Below are 20,872 nucleotides of genomic sequence, written 5' to 3'. Positions count from 1 at the left end.
GTTTACTTAGCGTGTGATATTTTTTGTGTGTGTGATTTTCCTATAGTTCTTTCCATACATACATGGTCATAAATTATATTCATTTAACTTTGTCTCACTTTTTCCATTTATATTACATCATTGCAATATTCTTTTGCTAGTTATAACTTGTCTTTATTTTCATATGAAAAAATGCTCATATTTTGTCTTGAATTATATTTCTTTGATCCCTAGCAGTGTGGAGCCTTATTTATTCATCTGTTGTATTTCTTTCTAAATGGTCTGCTTTGAAACTGTCTTTGTGGGCTTAATGTTGTAACAAATTTGGGTAAGCTCTTTAGATCTTAACTTTTTGTCATATTGCTAAAATTAAAATAACCTGTCCTTAGGGGAAATAGCAGCTAAATGTTCTTAATGCAGTTGTATTCTTTTCCGAGGTTAAAAGTTGAGTCTGTATTTAAAATCGTTATTCAAGGGACTTTATGAAGTGGGTGGAAAGTTATTACATAGCCTTTTGCTCATTAAAAACATTGGATCCTTATACTTCTTTTCTTTCAGAAGACAGATAATTCTCAGGAGTCAAAGGTAAGAGCTCTTGTGGAGTTGGAAGGAGACTTCTTTGAGGCTTTCAGGTACAGAGATGTATATACGTAGTGGAGGGTAACGTCAGCCTTGGTGTAGGTGATCACCAAGCAATGGTAGAAGGGAGTTAGAATTACTGTATTTCCAGTTTATCAGAGGAGATGAAATGGCCGCACGTGCCAGTATGAGCTTACTGACATTGAGAATGCTGTTGTTTGACAAGTGCTTGTGCATCAAGAGAAGACCTTTGAGTTCCCTGTCTGGCTGTTACATGAGTACTTTTTTTTTTTTTTTTAAATCATTTTCTTTTTAGAATTAGAGAATAGAAGGAGCTCAAATATAACCACAGCCTCTTTGTTAGTGAGGACTTAATGATTAAAAATTATTTCTTTTTACACAGGCCCAAGCAAACTGTCGAGTCGGAGTCGCGGCACTGAATACTCTAGCAGGCTACATTGACTGGGTGTCCATGAATCATATCACTGCTGAAAACTGTAAGCTCTTAGAGATGCTCTGCCTGCTTCTGAATGAACAGGAACTTCAGTTGGGAGCTGCTGAATGTCTTCTCATTGCAGTCAGCAGAAAAGTAAGTTATCACTTCAAACTGACTTTTATCCTCAGAGTCCCTGTGGGGGTGTGTATGTGTGTCTGATCGTACGTTGTGGCAGAAAGACGTTTGGAAAGTTTGGGATTTATTTTTACATGACACCAATTTAAATATCTGCCTCCAACCCCTTTGGACAGTAGTTTGCCGATATTCTAGGGTTCCATTGGCAGCATATTCAGAGATTTGTCGGGCTACCTTATTCTTGAAACCACTATGAATCTTGGCACTTCACACTGAGGAAACGATGAGAGTAGTACTGAAACTTAAAACTCCGTGAATCTTAGGTGGCGCCTGCACTGGCTTCATATGGGCTGGGGCTCTTTTCTCCATAGGACTGTTATCTTTAGATGTAATTTACTTTGTTTTCCTATCAGCATTATTGCCCAACACATTTAAAAATACAAGAAATAGAAACCCAGTATTGATTTTAAAGAATCAGCCTTTTTTGCAGGGTTTAGTTAGCCCTGGGACTGTGAGAAATTATGAAGTCAATATATTTGATTATATAGGTATAGAAGATGTGTTAATACCTGGAGGCTTTTAATAACAGAGTTTGTATTACCTGTGTTTCCCTAAAATTGGTTCTAGGGCAAGTTGGAAGACCGGAAGCCCCTGATGGTCTTGTTTGGGGATGTTGCCATGCATTATATACTCTCTGCTGCACAGTGAGTCTCTACTTTTCTCTGTGTTTTCTAATTTCGTTGTCATTTCTGTAGTTTATACCAATATATCTGAAGTTCTTATCTGAATGTTGGCAGTCAATTGACAGTGTTTTTAATTTGAAAGTCTGGCAGTTTTAAAGGAACTTTCTAACTTTTTTAAAGACCTAACCTGGAAAGAAGTTGTGGCCGTTGACTCTATACCCAGTCACTTTCACAGTTTTCCCCACTCTTCCCAGACAGCTCATCTCCTTGATTCTGTCTGCTTCTGGTGATTTCGCTAAGCCTCCTAGTAGTGCTGGTGCCTAGGCCTGAGAATGCTCTGATGTTCTGGACCAGAGTCTGCCCCACGGCCTGCCTTGACGGCAGAACTCCAGATGCTGCTCCCTCTTCTGCTCAAAGTAATCAATGCCGGAAGTGCTGAGGCTCTAGGAAGCAGCAGGAGCAGTGTGTTCGATGAGAAATGTATTCGTGGGACCTGCAAACACATTCTGTGTCCTAAAATACTGGCTTCCACTTACTTTCATTTTTAATTGCTTTGGAAAATATTTGAGCATTTCCCAATACGTGTTTCTTACCAGGAAGGCAAGTAGAACTGTACTACAAAGACAGTTCAGGGGCGCCTGGGTGGCACAGCGGTTAAGCGTCTGCCTTCGGCTCAGGGCGTGATCCCGGCGTTGTGGGATCGAGCCCCCACGTCAGGCTCCTCCGCTATGAGCCTGCTTCTTCCTCTCCCACTCCCCCTGCTTGTGTTCCCTCTCTCGCTGGCTCTCTCTATCTCTGTCAAATAAATAAGTAATATCTTAAAAAAAAAAAAACAAACAGTTCAAGCTGTCACAGCGTCTTTTTTTTTTTTTTTTTTAATACTCTCCTCTTAGTCCCTAGTCCCAGGGACAAATGAAAAAGATGAGATGAGATACACATGTATTACTTAAAATCTCTTAGTGTCCATTCCAACACAGCTTTTATGATGGCTTTCTTTTCTCTGGAGACTAGCTTTGTTTTTAAGGGATCCTTTTAATTAAATTCATAACATGTCTTTTGGGTGGCCACCGTAGTTAACTGTTCCCTAGGCCCATTTCTTAGTTCCATAGAAACTGACTTTCACAGTGAGGTGTCCCATCTCCGTTCATGTTACTTACTGGTACTGGTTAATAAAGCAATGATTCGAACCCAGGCAGTCAGACTCGAGAGCCTGCACTAGAAACCATAATGCCATATTGTCCCTCAGCATCACTAGAGCCCAGGTCTTGCTTACCCTGAGGCCATGCTTTTTACATTATACTCAGCTGCCTCGGGAACACAGCTAATGTGGCTGCTGTCCACGGTAGTTATTATTGAGCCTTACTAGTGTGAATAGTCCTGTATCATTTCAGGTCAGGTTTTGCCACCAAGTAAGTTATAATTTTTTTTTAAGATTTTATTTATTTTTATGAGAGAGTGCATGCACGTGGGCGCTTACGCACCTGCACGCAGAGGGAAGAGGCAGAGAGAGCGCGAGTGGGGTGGGGGGAGGAGTGGGGCAGGGGCAGAGGGAGAAGCAAGCAAGCTCCCCGCTGAGAAGGGAGCCCAATGTGGAACTTGATCCCAGGACCTGGTGATCATGACCTGAGCTGAAGGCAGACACTTAACTGACTGAGCTATTCAGGTGCCCCTTTTTTATTTTTATTTTTATTTATTTTTTTTTTAAAGATTTTATTTATTTATTTGACAGAGATAGAGACAGCCAGTGAGAGAGGGAACACAAGCAGGGGGAGTGGGAGAGGAAGAAGCAGGCTCACAGCAGAGGAGCCTGATGTGGNCTTCGGAAGTGACACACAAAGTTATATTATTACTGCTTTTTTTCCCCTAAGACTTCGTTTTTAAGAGCAATTTCAGATTGTCAACAAAATTTAGCAAAGATACAGAGCTTTCCCATGACCCCCCCCCCTTGATAGGCTCCCCCATTACCAATATCCCCAACCAGAGTGGTACATTTGTTACAATTGATGATCTTATGCTTACACATTATAATCATCCAAAGTCCATGGTTTACTTTAGGGTTCACTCTTGGTGTTGTACACTCTATGGGTACATTCTGTGGGTTTCAACAAATGTGTAATAATATGTATCATTAGAGTATCTTATAGAGTATTTTCACTGCTGGAAAACCCTCTGTGCTCTGCCTTTTCATGTCTGCTCCCTTACCCCAACTTCTGGCAACAAGTGATCTGATCTTTTTACTTTCTCCAGAGTTTTTTGCCTTTTCCAGGATGTCATATAGTTGGAATCATGTAATATATAATCTTTTCAGATTGACTTCTTTTAGTTGGTAATATGTATTTAGAGTTTACCATGTGTTTTCATGGCCTTGACAGCTCATTCCTTGTTAGCAATGAATAAAATAGCCCATTGTCTGGATGTACCAGTTTATTCATTCACCTACCAGAAGACATCTTGGTTGCTTCCAGATTTTGCCAGTTATGAGTAAAGCTGCAATAAACATCTAGGTTTAACATGGTATAAACACGCGGGTCTTTGTGTGAATGTATTTTCAGTTCTTTTGGGTAAATACTAAGAAGCATGATTGCTGGGTTATTTAAGACTATGCTTAGTTTTGTAAGAAACTCAGATTGTCTTCGAAGTGGCTGTACTGTTTTGCATTCTCACCAGCAATGAATGAGAGTCCCTTTTCCACGTCCTTGGCAGCATTTGGTGTTGTATCAGTGGTCTAGATTTTGGCTGTTCCAATAGGTGTGAGTGGTATCTCATTTGAATTTGCAATTTCCTAATGACATATGTGGAGCAGCTTTTCATAGGTTTATTTGTCGTTTGTACACTTTTGGTGAGACGTCTATTAAGCTCTTTGTTCTATGTTTTGATCAGATTGTTTTCTTATTGTTGAATTTTAAGAGTTCCTTATATATTTTGAATAACAGTCCTTTTTTAGATGTGACTTTTGCAGATATTTTCTCCCAGTCTGGCTTGTCTTTTCTTTGTCTTGATTATAGCCCTTTTAATTTTGTCGGTGGCATAAGGAATTGCTACATACTTTCCTACGCATCTCTCTTTAAGTCCTCCCTGGGTATCAAGGAATGCCTGTAAGTGTATGCGCTGTTGTATGGAGTCATGCTGAGTTTACATTATGCATCTAAAATGCTCAAGAACCATATACTGTGCAGAAGTAGAGTGCTTCTTTGGGGGATAAGATTGCATTGAACCCTGTTCCTCATTGATTCTTCAGTGTTTGATTTGAGGTTTTTTTGGTTTTTTAATTTTAATGATCAACAGAAATTTGAATGTTGAAGTATAGACCGCAGCTTCATTTGGTGGGAATCTTTTTGGTTCTCTTGATGTGCAAGTAATCACACTATTTTCTCATCTTACAGGACTGCTGATGGAGGAGGCTTGGTAGAAAAACATTATGTCTTCCTGAAGAGACTTTGTCAGGTGTTGTGTGCTCTGGGCAATCAGCTGTGTGCATTACTGGTGAGCACTTACTTTCTGGAGAGTTTCAGGGCCATTTGAGCAGAGCATTTAGAAAGTTATATTTGTATAATGAGTGAAATATGCATTAATTTTAGCCTTGTGGAGCATTGCCCTACAGGTTATCTCATACGATTTTATAGATTAAGTTATTGTAACAGGGTTTGAATGATATAAATTTCTTTTAACAAGTCAGTTATTGATATTAACAGGAAACATCCACATCTGTTATTCCATAAAGTCAACATTGCTATTCTTGTGAATTTTGGTACTTAATAAGAACATCAGTTTGCTGAATGCATTACCCTTTAGAGCCATATTAGATCATGAAATATTCTGTGTTTGAATAAATTTTCCCAAATTTAAAGGATTGTGTTATTGATCATAAAAGAAAACTTTAGTGTGATTGACCTAGAAATACCTGTCTTTAGGGAAATATTTAATAACTCGTCTTACAAGTTGAGAGAGAGGCCATTGGTACAGACATTTGCATCTGATATTAGGCCTTTTTATGGTGGTTTGACTGGTTAGAGAGGAATTGAGCTACAGACATATGATGTATACCGTCAAGTGGTTATTTAATAGATTTGGTCACAGAGATGTGAATAGACTAGGTGTGAAGAAATAATACAGATTTTTTCTTTCTGTGATTTCTGAAATGAATGCTCTTTTTCATTTTAGTATTTGACTACAGAATGAGTTTTAATGATGATGATTAAGGAGGTAAAGCACCTTTCCTCTTTTTAGCCCTTGAATTGATGCCTTCCTTAGGTCACAAGGAAGTATAAAGTCCTTTCAAAACTGAAATTTGTGAGGGTTTAAGTTCTGTACAGTTGATCCTTGAACAACACAGGTTTGAACTGCATGGGTCCACTTAGACACAGATATTTTTTGATAAATATGTGCAGTTCCGTAAATGTATTTTCTTTTTCTTAGAATTATCTTAATAACATTTTTTTTTAGCTTCCTTTATTGTAAGGACACAGCATATAATATATATACAAAATATGTGTTAATCAGTTTATGTTATCAGTAAGGCCTCCGGTCTGTAGGAGGCTGTTAGTAGTTAAGTTTTGGGGGAGTGCAAAGATATATGTGGATTTTTGACCCTTAGCCCCTGTGTTCAAGAGTCAGCTGTGTTTGTTACCCTATTCCTCCCACTGTTCTCTTCCACCCTCCCATCAGCGTCACTGATGTAGTGGTCTTTTTGTCCCTCAGGGTGTGGATTCTGATGTAGAAACACCAGCAAACTTTGGAAAATACCTGGAATCTTTTCTTGCTTTCACAACCCATCCAAGTCAGGTAAACTTTATGTAGGCAACATCTGAAAATGTTAGTTAGGTAAACCAAAATTAAGCACTGTGGCTTGAAGTAATTAGCAGCTCGTGTATAAAATGTGACTCTTAAGGCTCTAAGAAATAACTATAGTGTGATTTCATTAAGAGAATTGTTGAGTCTTCTTCCTGAGCCAAGTTTTGCACCATCTAGGTCAGCACCTTTTCCCCTCAGGTAATATTCTGCTCAATCAGATGCAAGGTGTGTCCCAGGTGATTTGCTACCAAAGGCATTTTAAATGCTAAAGTCTAATTGATTATGTTATAAAATTAATTTCACACATTTAAGGTTTTCCTTGTAATACCACCCTGAGATTCCCACATCCTTTTTTGCACTTAAAGTGGTAGAGGGGCTCCTGGGTGGCTCAGTCGGTAGAGCATGTGACTCTTGGTCTCCAGGTTGTTCAAGCCCCACACTGGGCATAGAGCTTATGTAGAATAAAAAAGAAAAGAAGAAGAAAAAGTGGTAGAGCTCAGCTGACACTCCAGGAATTACACCTGACCCACGGTCTGTCTTATTAATATGTGGTCTATAACACGTAGTCATTACTGATAGTACAATGTGAACAGTTTCGAAGTATTATAGAGATTTATTTTCATGAAAAAATATTGTTGATAATTGCTGGGCTATGTAGTAATCTTGGTTATGTAAAATCCAAATCCTTAAACTGAGGTTTTTCCTTTCCCCCCCACCCCCTTTAGTTTCTACGCTCTTCAACTCAGATGACTTGGGGGGCCCTTTTCCGGCATGAGATCCTATCCCGTGACCCTTTGCTATTAGCAATAATACCAAAATATCTTCGTGCTTCTATGACTAACTTGGTCAAGGTAGGCAGTGGGAATCAAAATGTGGAATGGGGGATACTTGGGTGGCATAGTTGGTTAAGCATCTTGATTTCAGCTCAGGTCATGATCTTGGCATTGTGTGATCGAACCCTGCATCAGGCTCTGCGTTCAGCAGGGAGTCTGCTTGGGATTCTGTCTCTCCTGCCCCTTCCCCTGCTCACTCACTCATTCTCTCAAATAAATCTTTTAAAAAGAAGCGGGGGGGGGGGGCTGGATGTAGGTGAATGCATATAATAAGACTTAGATTGGCATTACTGCCAGCCCATTTTGGTCACCAGTATCCCATCATTGGGCATATTATTCTCTTATTCACCAAGAAGAAAGCAGTCCAAACTTATTTTATCTACTTTTTCATATTATTGGAATCCTTCTATACAAAGTATTGGGCATTGGGCTAGGTGCTAGGAAGGAGGACAAGAGCAGTGACCCATGACCATGCAGTGGTATAATACTTTTCCCAGACAAGATTCCAAGACGAAGTTCTATGTGATTGTTTCTGAAGGCCTAGTGAGGGTCTGAAGGTAAGTGAGAAGGGAGGACGGAAAGTGGAAGCAAATTGCTCACCACTTTGATAGGATTGCTTGCGAATTCCCTGAGATCTGCTAAGGGCTCTTGCAGCTGACAGATGCTTGATTTGTAAAAATCAGAGAATGGGACCTATATAAGGGTCCTCTTATTTCCTCAAGTAATACACCTAGCACATGGCACCCTGTTCTCATCATCTACCATAATCTTCAGGACTTTTTGAGTGAAACATGCAAAGTTCCATGCTTTTTCCCAGGGTTCAACATTGAAGGAGACAGATAGTTCTCAGTTCTTTCTTGCTTATTGTATGCTGTATTCGCGCTTTGTTTTGGGACAGCTTTATACTCAGATACCCTAAACAAATTCTAGAATTTAATTCTCCCTGAGGATTCTGAAGGAAAGCATCAAAGGAGTATTCTCTTTTCTACCACTCTCAGTATTATTGGAACTGGGAAAAAATTATGGACTTGGGGTAGACCAGAAGCAGCTATTCATTATAAAAGATCTTATGCAAACCCTTAACTCTTCTTAAATTAGAAAGTGCTTGAGCTCCTAGAGAGTTTAAGCCTCTTTGGGTAGTTCTGTTTTTACCCCCTACCCCAATTATCTTTCTTTTTGCAGATGGGCTTTCCTTCTAAAACAGACAGCCCTAGCTGTGAATACTCTCGATTTGATTTTGATAGTGATGAGGACTTCAATGCTTTCTTCAACTGTAAGTGATAGTAGCCTGGAATTTCTCCTCTTCGTTTGAGAATGGCATCTAGTGTTACGAATCATGGCGCCTGACCCTTGGGATTCTATATGAAAGGGCCCAAGATCTGGACAAGCAGCCTGTTTAATCCGTAGTTTCACATAGCAGCGGGTACTGGGACTGTGCTCATTCCAGGCGTAGTATTCTCTCTTGCGTGGGCATTATGCGCACATACACAGCCTTTGGACTTGGATGTTTAGGCATAGTAACTATATATAAGGCACTTGAAGTTTTTTATACCTAGGATTTTTTTTTTAACTTTTTTTTTTTTCAAGATTTTATTTATTTATTCAACAGAGATAAAGACAGCCAGCGAGAGAGGGAACACAAGCAGGGGGAGTGGGAGAGGAAGAAGCAGGCTCATAGCGGAGGAGCCTGACGTGGGGCTATACCTAGGATTAAATACTACCTTACCTTGCTGTCTTCCAAAATAAAGAGGAGAAACCCACATTCTGATAACCTAATCTGTTCTGGGTTTTCTGTAGTCTGGCTGGTTCCCCCTCCTTTTTTTTTTTTTTAAATAATAGCTTTATGAGATATAGTTCATTTGCCATATAATTCACCCATTTACAGTATACAATTAAGTGGTTTTTTTGTATTTTTAGAGTTGTGTGACTCTTGCCACAATTTGTGGACATTTTCATGACCCCAAGAATCCCTATGCCAGCTATCAGTCAGCCATTCCCAGTCCCGTCATCCTTCTCAGCTCCAGGCAACCAGTAATCCACTTTATGTTTCTACATTTCACCAATTCTGAACATTTCATATAAACAGATTGTAGAATACATGGTCTTTGTAACTGCCTTCTTTCACTTAGAGTTGTCTTTAGGATTCACCCATGTTGTGGCATCTATCAGTACTTTGTTTCTTTTTATTGCCAATATTTCATTGTGTGGGTGTACCAAATTTTATTCATCCATTTCATACGTTGATGGATATTTGAGTTGTTTCTACTTCTTAGCTGTTAAGAATAATGCTGCTGTTGGGGCACCTGCCTGGCTTAGTCGGTAGAGCATACAACTCTTGATCTTGGGGTCGTGAGTTCAAGCCCCTCGTTGGGCCTAGAGCTTACCTTAAAAAAAAAAAAAAAGGAATAATGCTGCTGTGCCATTTGTGTACAAATTGAATGGTCGGACATGTTTTTATTTCTGTTGGGTGTATGTTTATATTTGATCATACACTAATTTCATGTTTAATGTTTTTAGGAACCGCCAGGCTGTTTTCCATAGCAGCCACACTGTTTTACATCTGGACCAACCTAATCTTTTATTAATTCCAACAGAAATGGGAGACCACTTTTAGTTTGCCTCTTAGAGGATTGAGCTGGTAGGGCGGCTTCTGGAGACAATTTACTTTTGAAAATTTCTGAATTTGTTAATCTTTATTGAACATTTGTTACATTCAGAGCATAAATCTGCAGAACAGAGTTTCTTTGAACACTTTCCTCCTGGGATGGATAAATAAATCAACATTAACTGTGTGCCTATTATCTGCGAGTTACTGATTTATGTCTTTCTCTTGGCAGCCTCCCGGGCCCAACAAGGAGAGGTAATGAGGTTAGCATGTCGTTTGGATCCTAAGACTAGCTTCCAGATGGCTGGGGAGTGGCTAAAGTATCAGCTGTCAACTTCTGTTGATACTGGATCCATGAACTGTAAGGTTTTTTTATTTCTTAACATTAGTGAAGTGTTGTATCAAATATAGGAAATAAGCCTTGTAAGCCACACTTCAGAACAACGTGCTAATAGTGTTCAAAAATAATCTGTTTAAATTAGCATGAAGTCATGTCCCTGTCAGTTTTGCCTTCATTTTTCTTTCCTAACAGAATGAACCAGTTGCTCGTTGTTGATTTTATTATTTCACTGTAGGCACCATCCTACCAAATTGCATGTCTAGACTTTTTTTAGAACCACTCCTAAACTTAAAAAGAATGCCTTGTTAGTCAGGCATGGTAGTAGTACAGGGACTTTCCATATCTCTCAGCCACCTCAAAGCCTTTGGAAATGCCGCTTTATACAGTTACCGGAATAATACTTCTGTACCTAAACGCATAAGCCAGGTAACTTCTCTGTACGCCATATCATCTGTCTATTGTCTTACTAATTAATGCATGCTGTGGGTGACAGGATTTAATAAAACAGAAGAAGGTATAAGTCACTCCTTTAGAAAGGCTCCTTACATAGGTCAGTTCCTAGCTACACTAGTTACTTGGCATTCATGGGATTTAACATTTTGTTTTGGGTATTCATAACTGACTCGAAAGGTCCATGGTACCTGGTAATTTGAATGTTTGTGGAAGCCCACATATGTTGCACCAAGGTAAAGCTAGTAAATGGGAGCGTTATATGGAAGCAAGAAAAGTAATTTGTAAATCTTTTTGCCTGTGCTTTGCTGTTTGAGTGATGTGCTTTGCTGATACTTATGAACTCGAAGGGTGGCACAATTCTCTAGAACTTTCAGTTGTCATGACGCTACTGGATATGGAGTAGCATTTTGTATCTTATATCAGGTTTTTTTGGTTTTGTTTTAAGGATTCTTTATGGTCTCCAATATCTTAATTACTTAGATTTTCGTGGATAGGTTATAAAGGACAGGAAGGGAGAGATTAATTGATATTTATCAATTGCCTGTGTTTTTGATGCTTACGTGTATATTCTCATTCAATATTCAAAATGATTTTGCAGGTAAGACTCACAGAGTGAATTCTGACAGCTCATTGTTAGAGGTGGAGGCAGGATAGGCCCCTTCTCTACTTTTAGTTCTTTTCTTTCTCCAGGCTGAGAGGGATTAGGTTATCCTGTTTCTTCAACTGTGAAATTAAGTGGTCTCTAAGTCCCCTTTGTGTCTCTGTGTCTTCTGTGTTCTGCGGTTGTGTGTGTGCATGCATGTGTGTGTGTGTTTATGTTTGTGTTTTAAAACCCTGTTCCCCTACAGCTGGAACTGGAGAAGGTGCCCTCTGCTCCATCTTCTCATCTTCATTCGTGCAGTGGGAAGCCATGACTTTTTTTTTGGAAAGTGTGGTCAACCAGATGTTTCGGACACTAGATAAAGAAGTAAGTAGCTGCTTCCTGTGCTGATTGCGTAATGATTTTGATCTTTTTAAAACTGACAGAGGGATGGGAAAATCTGTGGATCTACATCTCACAGAAGAGGAAATGGAGAATCAGAGAGGTTAAATAACTTACTCAAGTTCAGATTGCAGGTCTGACTCTAAACCTACAATGGTCAATATTCATTTTAAGGGGATAATAAGACAAGCCTGTTTGTATAGTGAAGTGCAGGTAGGATAGCTATTACAGGGAGGACAGCAGTGGTAATCTTGAGTTGGAAAATCTTTGGAGATGTTTGCCATTAAGCATCCTTTTCAGTTTATGGCAGATAGACCCCATATTCATGTTAGCTGATCCGTGTCCTCTTCCCTGAATAATCTGAATAAAGTGGTCTTGTTTTTGTATGCTTCATGTGACCTGTCTACCCTTTCTCTTATCTACCTTAGATGCAGCTGTAATTAATTGGGTTAAAATCATTGGATCACTCATTTCAGGATAACATCTTAGTATATTCCAGGTTAGTTGTAGGAAAAATCTAAATCCCTTGAAGTGAGATACAGTGCTTTTTCTCACAAAAGGCATATTAACAAATTAGATCTTAGAGTCATAACGTCATGTGCTGGTATATTGATTTGAGTTTGAAATGATGACATTTAGAGTTTGTTCCAAAATTTAGGTAGGAAATCCTACTTGGATCCTGCATTTTTTACTGAATGAGCCCTTTTTCAGGTTTAAGTGGGACTATCTAATCAAGAAAGCCCTTTATTGAATCAAGGGAAATAGCCCTGGGGTTTCCTTTCCTGGCATTTTTTAAGTTAGACAACTTGATAGATCCAGATATTTGGGTATGATCCTGCTGGAAAGCAAGGTAATGAAATGGTCAGGATTTGTCAGGTATTTGTCTTTAAAATGTATGAAAGGACTGGCAGCATTGCGGGTGGAGGGTGCCTAGTTGGTTGTAGGCTGGACTGTAGGATACGTCCTTGAATATGATGGATTTTGGGCAAAATGCCAAATATTAGTTGGTCAGAAGGTACAAAAAGTTTGGATTGTGTATAAGAGAAAGATGTGGGGCTAGAGACAAAGCAAAGGTAACAGTTAGAAACTGAGGAGGAGTCAGAATAATAGGTGGGGAGAAAAACAGTAGAATGAAGTTCTTTTTGCCTCAGGAGAATCCTAGATGGTAGTATTTAGGCTTCTGTTAGTGACTTAGAATAAACGGTTTTTTTCTTCACCAAAATGAAATGGGTCAGAATGAAGCATTCCTAATCAAGAGAAGTGAGTTTTTGGTGAATGTATATATGATGAAATTATTCACTACTTGTTAAGTTGTAACACTTTCTATGTCCCAGGAGTGTGCAAGTGACAGAGCTCAGCCTGTCACATTTGCACTTGCTGCTCTCAGTTTCTGACTCCACATAGTTTTGTCCAGTCCAGCGGTCTTGCACACTGCTCACTTTGCGCTCTCATTGCCCACCCTCACTCAGGGCCTGTCAGCAGCTCAGCTGGTAGCCTGTGAAAAAGTTTAACCAAGAGGTTCTTTGGCTGAAAGAGTTTGGTTTTTTGTTTTTTTTTTTTTTAAGATGTTATTTATTTGAGAGAGAGAGAGAGAGAGAAAGCACACAGAGGGAGAGGGAGAAGCAGGCTCCCCGCTCAGCAGGGAGCCCGATGGCAGGGCTCGATCCCAGGACCCTGGGATCATGACCTGAGCCGAAGGCAGATGCTTAACTGACGGAGCCACTCAGGTGTCCCTAAAGATTTTATTTATTTATTTGAAAGAGAGCGAGAGAGCACGCTCGAGTGTGGGGAGGGGCAGAGGGACAAGCAGACTTCTTGATGAGCTTGGAGCCCAACACGGGGCTCGATCCCAGGACCCTGAGATTATGACCTGCGCTGAAGTCAGACACTTAACTGACTGAGCCACCTAGGCACCCACTAAAAGAGTTTTTTGAAAAGCTATTCCTCTTGTTTGTAGTGGCATTAGCTGAGCTTTTATTTCCAGGAGATTTACTTTAACAATGGATTAATATAGGGAATAGCTTTGGGAGGGGGAAAAATCATATTTTGAAGAAGACGAGGACTGATTTGCCGCAGTAGTAAAATACGAATTTGCGATATTTTATAGGCAGTGTGGTACTGACATTAGATACAGCTTATTGGCACAGAACAGCCCAGAAACAACCTGGAGCATATATAAGCATCCCAAAGAAATTGAGAAGGATTGGATCATTTAATAAGTAGTATTAGGGAAAATTAACTGTTTGAGGAAAGGTCCCTAAGTTGAAAACAATGGAATAATCACAGAAATGTGAATGGCTTTAACTACTTTCTTTTTAAACATATCATAAACTGTGAAAGGCAGACTTGGAACAATATTTGCAATAAATATGATGGGATTAATATTCTTACTATAAAAACTTCTTTTTCTTAAACATTGCTTTTTGAGTACAATTGATGCCACAGCCTTGGAGAATAATTTGACAACATCAAGTTGAAGATGCCTAGTCTTATAACCCAGCAACTTTACTCCTAAGTCTGTACTCTGAAGAAACCCCTGCATATACATTGAGCAACCAACATTCTATAAAATCCTTGTGTGTTGAGCCAAGGAAAAAACTTAATAATCCTCCATAGATTGTACAGAATAGATGCTAATATGTTTATAGAGCAGTGAAAAGGAACTAGGATATACTATGAATAAGTATGATTCTTATAAATATGATTGTGACCCCAAACAGCAAGCTACAAAAGGAAACGTAAAATTCTGTGTAATCAGGAAATGCACATTTGTGGCAGAAGTATACGGAAATGATGGAATCCTTGAAATTGTGAGCACCGAATTCAGGATAGTGGCCACCTCTAGGGCTCAAGAGGAGGGTATGGACACAGAGTAACCACTCTGTCGGTGACATTGTACATCTCAGAGTGGTCATGTGGAGAATTAAAGTATTGCTTATACCTTTCTAAAGGTCTGGAATATTTCACAATCAGGTTTTTTTCTTTATATGCAAATTAATAAAAACACTAGAACCCAGTGGAGACGGAGAAAAAAGATGAGATTTATATAGAGAAGAGAAACTAAAGTAGCTAATAAATATGAAAAAATATTTAGTCCTCATTAGTAATTGAAGAAATACAAATTTAAATAAACTCATTATTTAACTTACTGCAAAGGTTTTAGGGAACATGGTAAGAAGGGCATATTGGTGGAAGAGACTCAACTGATACAGCCTGTAAAGAAGAAAAATAATTTGACTTAGAAATATTCATACCTTTTGGTACAGTAATTCCAGCTATCCCCAAAAAGTCTCTGCCTCAAATGAAATAATCGAAAATGTAGCCCAAAAAATTTTTTGCAAATATGTATTAGCACTATCAATAAAAGGTAAAGAACTAGCAACACGCTCAATTTCTAGTAGGAAAAGCTACATCCTTAAGATAGCACACGGTAGCATCATTTAGGAAAAGTTTTAACAACATCAGGTAATGCTCGGAATTTGCAGGTTGAAAAACAGTATATAAAACCTTATTGTGGCAACTATATTACATCCATACATACATATATATATATGTTTGGTTTGTTTTTTAAGATCTTATTTATTTGACTGAGAGAGGGAACACAAGCAGGGGGAGTGGGAGAGGGAGAAGCAGGCTTCCCGCCGAGCAGGGAGCCGGATGCAGGGCTCGATCCCAGGATCCTGGCATCATGACCCGAGCCGAAGGCAGACACTTAACAACTGAGCCACCCAGGCGCCCCTATATTACATGTTTATAAACCAAATCCTAAAGGAAGTTTTACCAGAAGTCCTTATCAGCCCTGTCAACATCCTTTTCATTGTCTGTATCACAGGCAGTTCCTGTTAATGATGGAATAGAGCTGTTGCAGATGGTCCTGAACTTTGACACCAAGGATCCTCTCATCCTGTCCTGTGTCCTCACTAATGTCTCAGCACTCTTTCCATTTGTCACCTACAGACCAGAGTTCCTGCCCCAAGTCTTCTCTAAGGTAAGTTCCATCTCCTTTATAAACTTTGGGTATTTTTTTTTTAAGAGTTTATTTATTATTTATTTGACAGAGAGAGAGAGAGAGAGCACAAGCCATGGGGAGGGGCAGAGGGAGAGGGAGAAGCAGACTCCCCTCTGAGCAGGGAGCCCGATGTGGGACTCGATCCCAGGACCCTGGGATCATGACCTGAGTGGAAGGCAGATGCTCAATAGACTGAGCTACCCAGGCGCCCTGTTTGGGTATTTTTGAACTAATTATTTTTTGTGATTGTTTCTGAGAGTCTTTGAGACAAGCTGATAAAGAGTCATTTATTCATTCATCAAATATTCAATACTTAATGTGGATCAGGCACCATGCTGGTAGAAAAGCCTTACTTACCCTTCAGGCGCTCTGTTTGGAAACAAAATCACATAAACAGTGGTTGTATCCATGTGGCATTGGAATTAATAGACACATATACTGAGAATCAGAAAAGAATACCTAAAGAGGGTATCAGTGTGCTGTCAGTTTATTCGAAGGGGATTTGTGAGAAGGAATGGTTAGTGTGGACGATTTTGGGGTTTCCAATTTAGGTGAGTAGTGGAGAACTACCTAAGTGAGAATAATGGAATTGGCAAAAATGAGGAAGAAGGGATGAGTTCAGTTTGGGAATACTATATTTGAAGTGTATGTACAACATCTAGGAGAAGATACTTCATAATAAATTGGCTATTTGAGGTTTAAGGTCTAGAGTCTGGAAAATCGCAATATTAAGGTGGCATCATCATAGAAGTGCCTAGAGCAGAGGTGAAGCTCTAGGAAAGAGGGTGATATGTATGTAGAGTTGGACATGTGGCTCAAGCAGGGAACCCTGGGGATTATCATCATTGGGGGAAGAGGGGAAAGAAAGACAATTCCCCAAAGAAGGGTAAAGATACAGCCAGAGAAATGAGAAAATGTTGCATTACAAAGGTCAGTAGAACTTCAAAAAGATAACTCATTTGTTGCAACAGAACTTCTCTCAGAATTGGGGAATATCTGTTGCGTTTTTTTCTTTTCTTTTTTGTTTTTAAGATTGTTTACGAGAGAAAGAGAGCGCAGTGGGGAGGGAGAAGCAGACTGAGCAGGGGGCCTGATGAGGGGCTCCATCCCAGGACCCTGAGATCATGACCTATGCCGAAGGCAGATGCTTGACCAACCGAGCCACCCAGGAGCCCCCCTCCATTAGGTTTCTTGATGAGACTTTTGTTAGAGTATAATTCCATCCTGGTGACTAGCGCTGTATTAGGTGAAAGAGTCCGTGAAAAGTTACACGGTGGAATCAGAGAGGGTATCACCATAGCTGAGTGCTTGGCTGATGACTTGGATTGTTTGGGGACTCTGTGACCTCCACCTTTGTAGAATGTTTGATGGTAAAGTTGTGAATCTCAAGCCTCTTATAGAGTTATCTGAGAAAAATGAGCATCTGAAACTTCCTAACACCAATTGAAACCCTTTTGTTAGTATATCGTTTACACTTCGAGATTTTGTTTGGAAATTTTATGCTAACTACTATTAAAAATACTTGATGCATTTGGTACTTACGAGTAAACTTTTCTTTCTTACCCTTAGCTGTTTTCATCTGTCACTTTTGAAACTGTTGAAGAAAGTAAGGTAAGACCATTAATTCAACCAACAAATCCTAACTTCTAGAGAGCAAAAGTATGAGTGCCTAACATCTAAATCTAGGGGCTTTTTTATAGGTAGAGGGGTTAGTAAAGGCAGGGAGATGGTCCTATGATACAGTGTTTTGTACCAGAGATACCCTGAGGCAAACACAGCGGACATGCGGATTCATGGTGACTATAAATGTCACTCCATTAAACTCCCACATTGTGAAAATTGATTGTGAATTTGCCTCTGAAGGAAGTATTTTGTGTGATTCTATGCAGCATCTGTAAATTTTACTAAAAGTGGCTCCAGGTTTGTTGAATGTGTCTTCCCAGGCCCCCAGAACCCGGGCGGTGAGGAATGTGAGGAGACATGCTTGTTCCTCCATCATCAAGACATGTCGTGACTACCCCCAGCTCGTACTGGTAAGTTGCTGGACTCCAACCAGGTAGCCACTGAGACCTGTTGAGTTTAGTTACATTCTTCTGTAAATCCAGCCCTAATTATACCTCACATAAAGAGAAAAGTAGGACATGTAGCTTTGCTTCAAATAAGCATTCCTGAGTTGGTGCCTTTTTCCTCTGCACCATAGTAGTGGAATAAAAAATGCAGTATAATCCCACAAAACGAGTAGTTCTTTTCCATGTAGATAACCAAGTTTTTCCTGTCAATGTACACACCTTTCCTGTGTGATGCTGTTTACTGCCAAATGGTGTGCCTAATCTTGAGAGAAGCCAGATGCAAATCCCAACTTTTTGGAGGGTTTCTGTAGGTAATGCAGCACTATTCCAGATTAGAAATTAACCCAAAATTTCTTCTGTGAATACACAGCAGTTACATGTCTCCCTAACATACATAAACCAGCTAATCTTCGTCTGTGATTACTATAAAATTGAAATAGAAAAAAAGATCTGTTGTTTTCACAGTTGTAGTATGGGAAAGTACAATCACCCAAAATATCCAAGACAAGAACCACCTTCTGCCTAAATTGCCTTGCTTGTTCAGGCAAAAGAAGAACGTTACAACTAAATTACTAAGTGACAGTCTTATAGGCATGACCTTCCTAGGAATGCCTTGATTCTCTCTCCACCTTCCTTGAGTGACCCACCTGTCCTTAAAAATCAGACCGTCACCATCTTTGGGTTTTTTTTCTTTGTAATCTGCAGCCCAATTTTGACATGCTTTATAACCATGTGAAGCAACTCCTCTCCAATGAGTTACTCTTGACACAAATGGAGAAGTGTGCCCTCATGGAAGCCCTGGTTCTCATTAGCAACCAATTCAAGAGCTACGAGCGTCAGAAGGTGTTCCTAGAGGAGCTGATGGCACCAGTGGCCAGCATCTGGCTTTCTGAAGACATGCACAGGTAGAGGGGAGCCTTCGCCCCAGAGCCTCACTGCACTGGAGCACCCATTCTGTATTTGAGGAGCTATGGCCAGGGTGGCAGTGTCAGGATCTCAAGGTGTGATGGCCCCATCAGTGACATCCGAAGTTCTCCAAATTCAGTCTTTTATTCTAGTCGCAGAAAATACCACCTTGAGTTCCGAGGTGTAGGGAAAGAAAGGGAAGAAATGAGTAAAGATGGGTAGTATGGTCGGGAGACCACGGAGTACCTGCAGTGTGTGCACTGCAGCACCTGCCCGTGCAGAGATGTGAGAACAGCCAGGAGGGCCCCACAAAGTAGGCGTCGCACAGACACTGTGCCCATGTAGCGTTCTCAAGCCTGCCTCCTTTTTGCTAATGACATTCAGAAGTGGGAAGAGAAGTTTCAGCCTTCAAATGACAGCTGACAGTATGATTAAATTCCTCTCACCATAACAACTGCTCTTTGGGTCCAAATAACCATAGCTTATTAGCTTTTGTGGAAGAAACCGTCTGTGCTTCAAATCACGATGTGACTCGTCTTTCCCACTCCAACCTTCAGAGTGCTGTCAGATGTTGATGCTTTTATTGCCTATGTGGGCGCTGATCGGAAGAGCTGTGACCCAGGCCCGGAGGATCCCTGTGGTCTGAACCGCGCACGAGTGAGTAAGCCTCTCCTGGGAATGGGAAGCTGCAGTGGCCACAGGTAGGAGTAGGGTGTTACCATTTGTAGAGTCTCTTACAGATTTATGTTTTTGCTGTTTGCGTGAGAAATCTGGGAGTGTCCACTTACCTAAGTTTCTCCTTTCTTTTTTTCTTCAGTCTTGAGTTCTTGAGTTAGTTCCCACAGCAGAGCAGATGGTCTTTTCTTTGAAGTCGTTATTTTGGCTTTAGGGATCCCTAAATAGCTCCGAAGACCAAAGATGTAATGAGGAATTGGGTCAGCAATGGGAGTCCTCCCTGCCACTGCTATCTGGCATATAGCATCCTAAAGATGATCTGACTTGCAAACCTGAGATTCTTCAGTTCTATGCTATTCAGATAAGCATTGTTCCTGGCTCCAGTATGGCAGAAGTCTTATTAATTAACCTGGCAAGTAGTAGGTTGGTTCAGAGTGCCATAAGTGAGGATTAGGGCGAGAGCTGTCAGGGCCCAACCTGGAGGGTTCAAGGTCAACCTAGAACAAGACGAAATGTTGGAGGTCTAAACACTTGGTTGTAAAGCCATATTTGGGCCACCTATTAAACTGAAATCCTGCAAGAGGGTCACTGCAGCCCTTGGAAGGACAGCCTCATGTAAAGGAAACTTCTAGAACCTACCACTGGTCCTGAAGATGGCAATGAAAGGACCGCTCTTAGACTGATCCTAAAAGAAGGGACAGGATGGGGGCAGGGTCCTTTCCTTCTCTCTGGCCTCTGGTATCACATTTGCCGTAACCTTGCATATATGTAGTAACACTTGATTTTTCTTTCTCTTTGTGTTTACCTTTTGTTTTACGTTTTTCTGTAGATGAGCTTTTGTGTATATAGCATTCTGGGTGTTGTGAAACGAACTTGCTGGCCCACTGACCTAGAAGAGGCCAAAGCTGGGGGATTTGTGGTGGGTTATACGCCCAGTGGAAATCCAATCTTCCGTAACCCCTGCACGGAACAGATTCTGAAACTTCTTGACAATTTGCTTGCCCTTATAAGGTGAGTTGGAATAATGGTTTTTCTGGTTTTGTTTTTTTTTTACCTTAACCATCTCAAAAGTGTGATCCATTTTTATTTCTTCAGATCACGGTGGTTAGTAAATGAGGGATTAGTTCTTGTTTCTTTCTTGACTGGGGTCTCTTTAAAAATAACACAAGCCCTCACTTACATGTCTTGCGTTCCAAGCGAACACATGGCAGCCGATCCCAAAATGGCTTTTCTCACTAGAAGCCTCTTCTCTATGTTCCTCTCCTACTTCTTACACTCATCCCTGCCTTTTACTTTAGGTTTTATTTGTCCAAATTTTTGCCACTAAAGTAGCTGTTCATTGGGAGCTTTCTTGGTGGTGCTTCCGAGTGGTGTTCCAATGAGCTCACCTGAGTAAA

General features: G+C 40.3%; 1 protein-coding gene across 2 annotated transcripts in view; it reads left to right on the top strand.

The window, feature by feature from the left end:
• Positions 1 to 20,872, top strand: part of XPO5 (exportin 5) — a 41,575-nt gene that overhangs the window by 7,147 nt on the left and 13,556 nt on the right. Inside the window, exons 6-20 of one of the 2 annotated variants that reach the window (XM_011218735.3) lie at positions 538 to 564; positions 962 to 1,147; positions 1,757 to 1,833; positions 5,196 to 5,295; positions 6,511 to 6,594; positions 7,329 to 7,454; positions 8,619 to 8,709; positions 10,274 to 10,402; positions 11,683 to 11,801; positions 15,649 to 15,804; positions 17,395 to 17,436; positions 17,769 to 17,858; positions 18,600 to 18,799; positions 19,358 to 19,457; positions 20,305 to 20,486. In XM_011218735.3, the coding sequence (XP_011217037.1) occupies positions 538 to 564; positions 962 to 1,147; positions 1,757 to 1,833; positions 5,196 to 5,295; positions 6,511 to 6,594; positions 7,329 to 7,454; positions 8,619 to 8,709; positions 10,274 to 10,402; positions 11,683 to 11,801; positions 15,649 to 15,804; positions 17,395 to 17,436; positions 17,769 to 17,858; positions 18,600 to 18,799; positions 19,358 to 19,457; positions 20,305 to 20,486 (1,709 nt within the window). The remainder of the gene's footprint in view (positions 1 to 537; positions 565 to 961; positions 1,148 to 1,756; positions 1,834 to 5,195; positions 5,296 to 6,510; positions 6,595 to 7,328; positions 7,455 to 8,618; positions 8,710 to 10,273; positions 10,403 to 11,682; positions 11,802 to 15,648; positions 15,805 to 17,394; positions 17,437 to 17,768; positions 17,859 to 18,599; positions 18,800 to 19,357; positions 19,458 to 20,304; positions 20,487 to 20,872) is intronic. The other variant, XM_011218736.3, reaches the window with a different exon arrangement.

Source organism: Ailuropoda melanoleuca, chromosome 19, assembly GCF_002007445.2.
Source record: "Ailuropoda melanoleuca isolate Jingjing chromosome 19, ASM200744v2, whole genome shotgun sequence".
NCBI lineage: Eukaryota > Metazoa > Chordata > Mammalia > Carnivora > Ursidae > Ailuropoda > Ailuropoda melanoleuca.
Note: the sequence above shows the minus strand (reverse complement) of the source record. Positions and strands in the feature narration are given on the sequence as shown.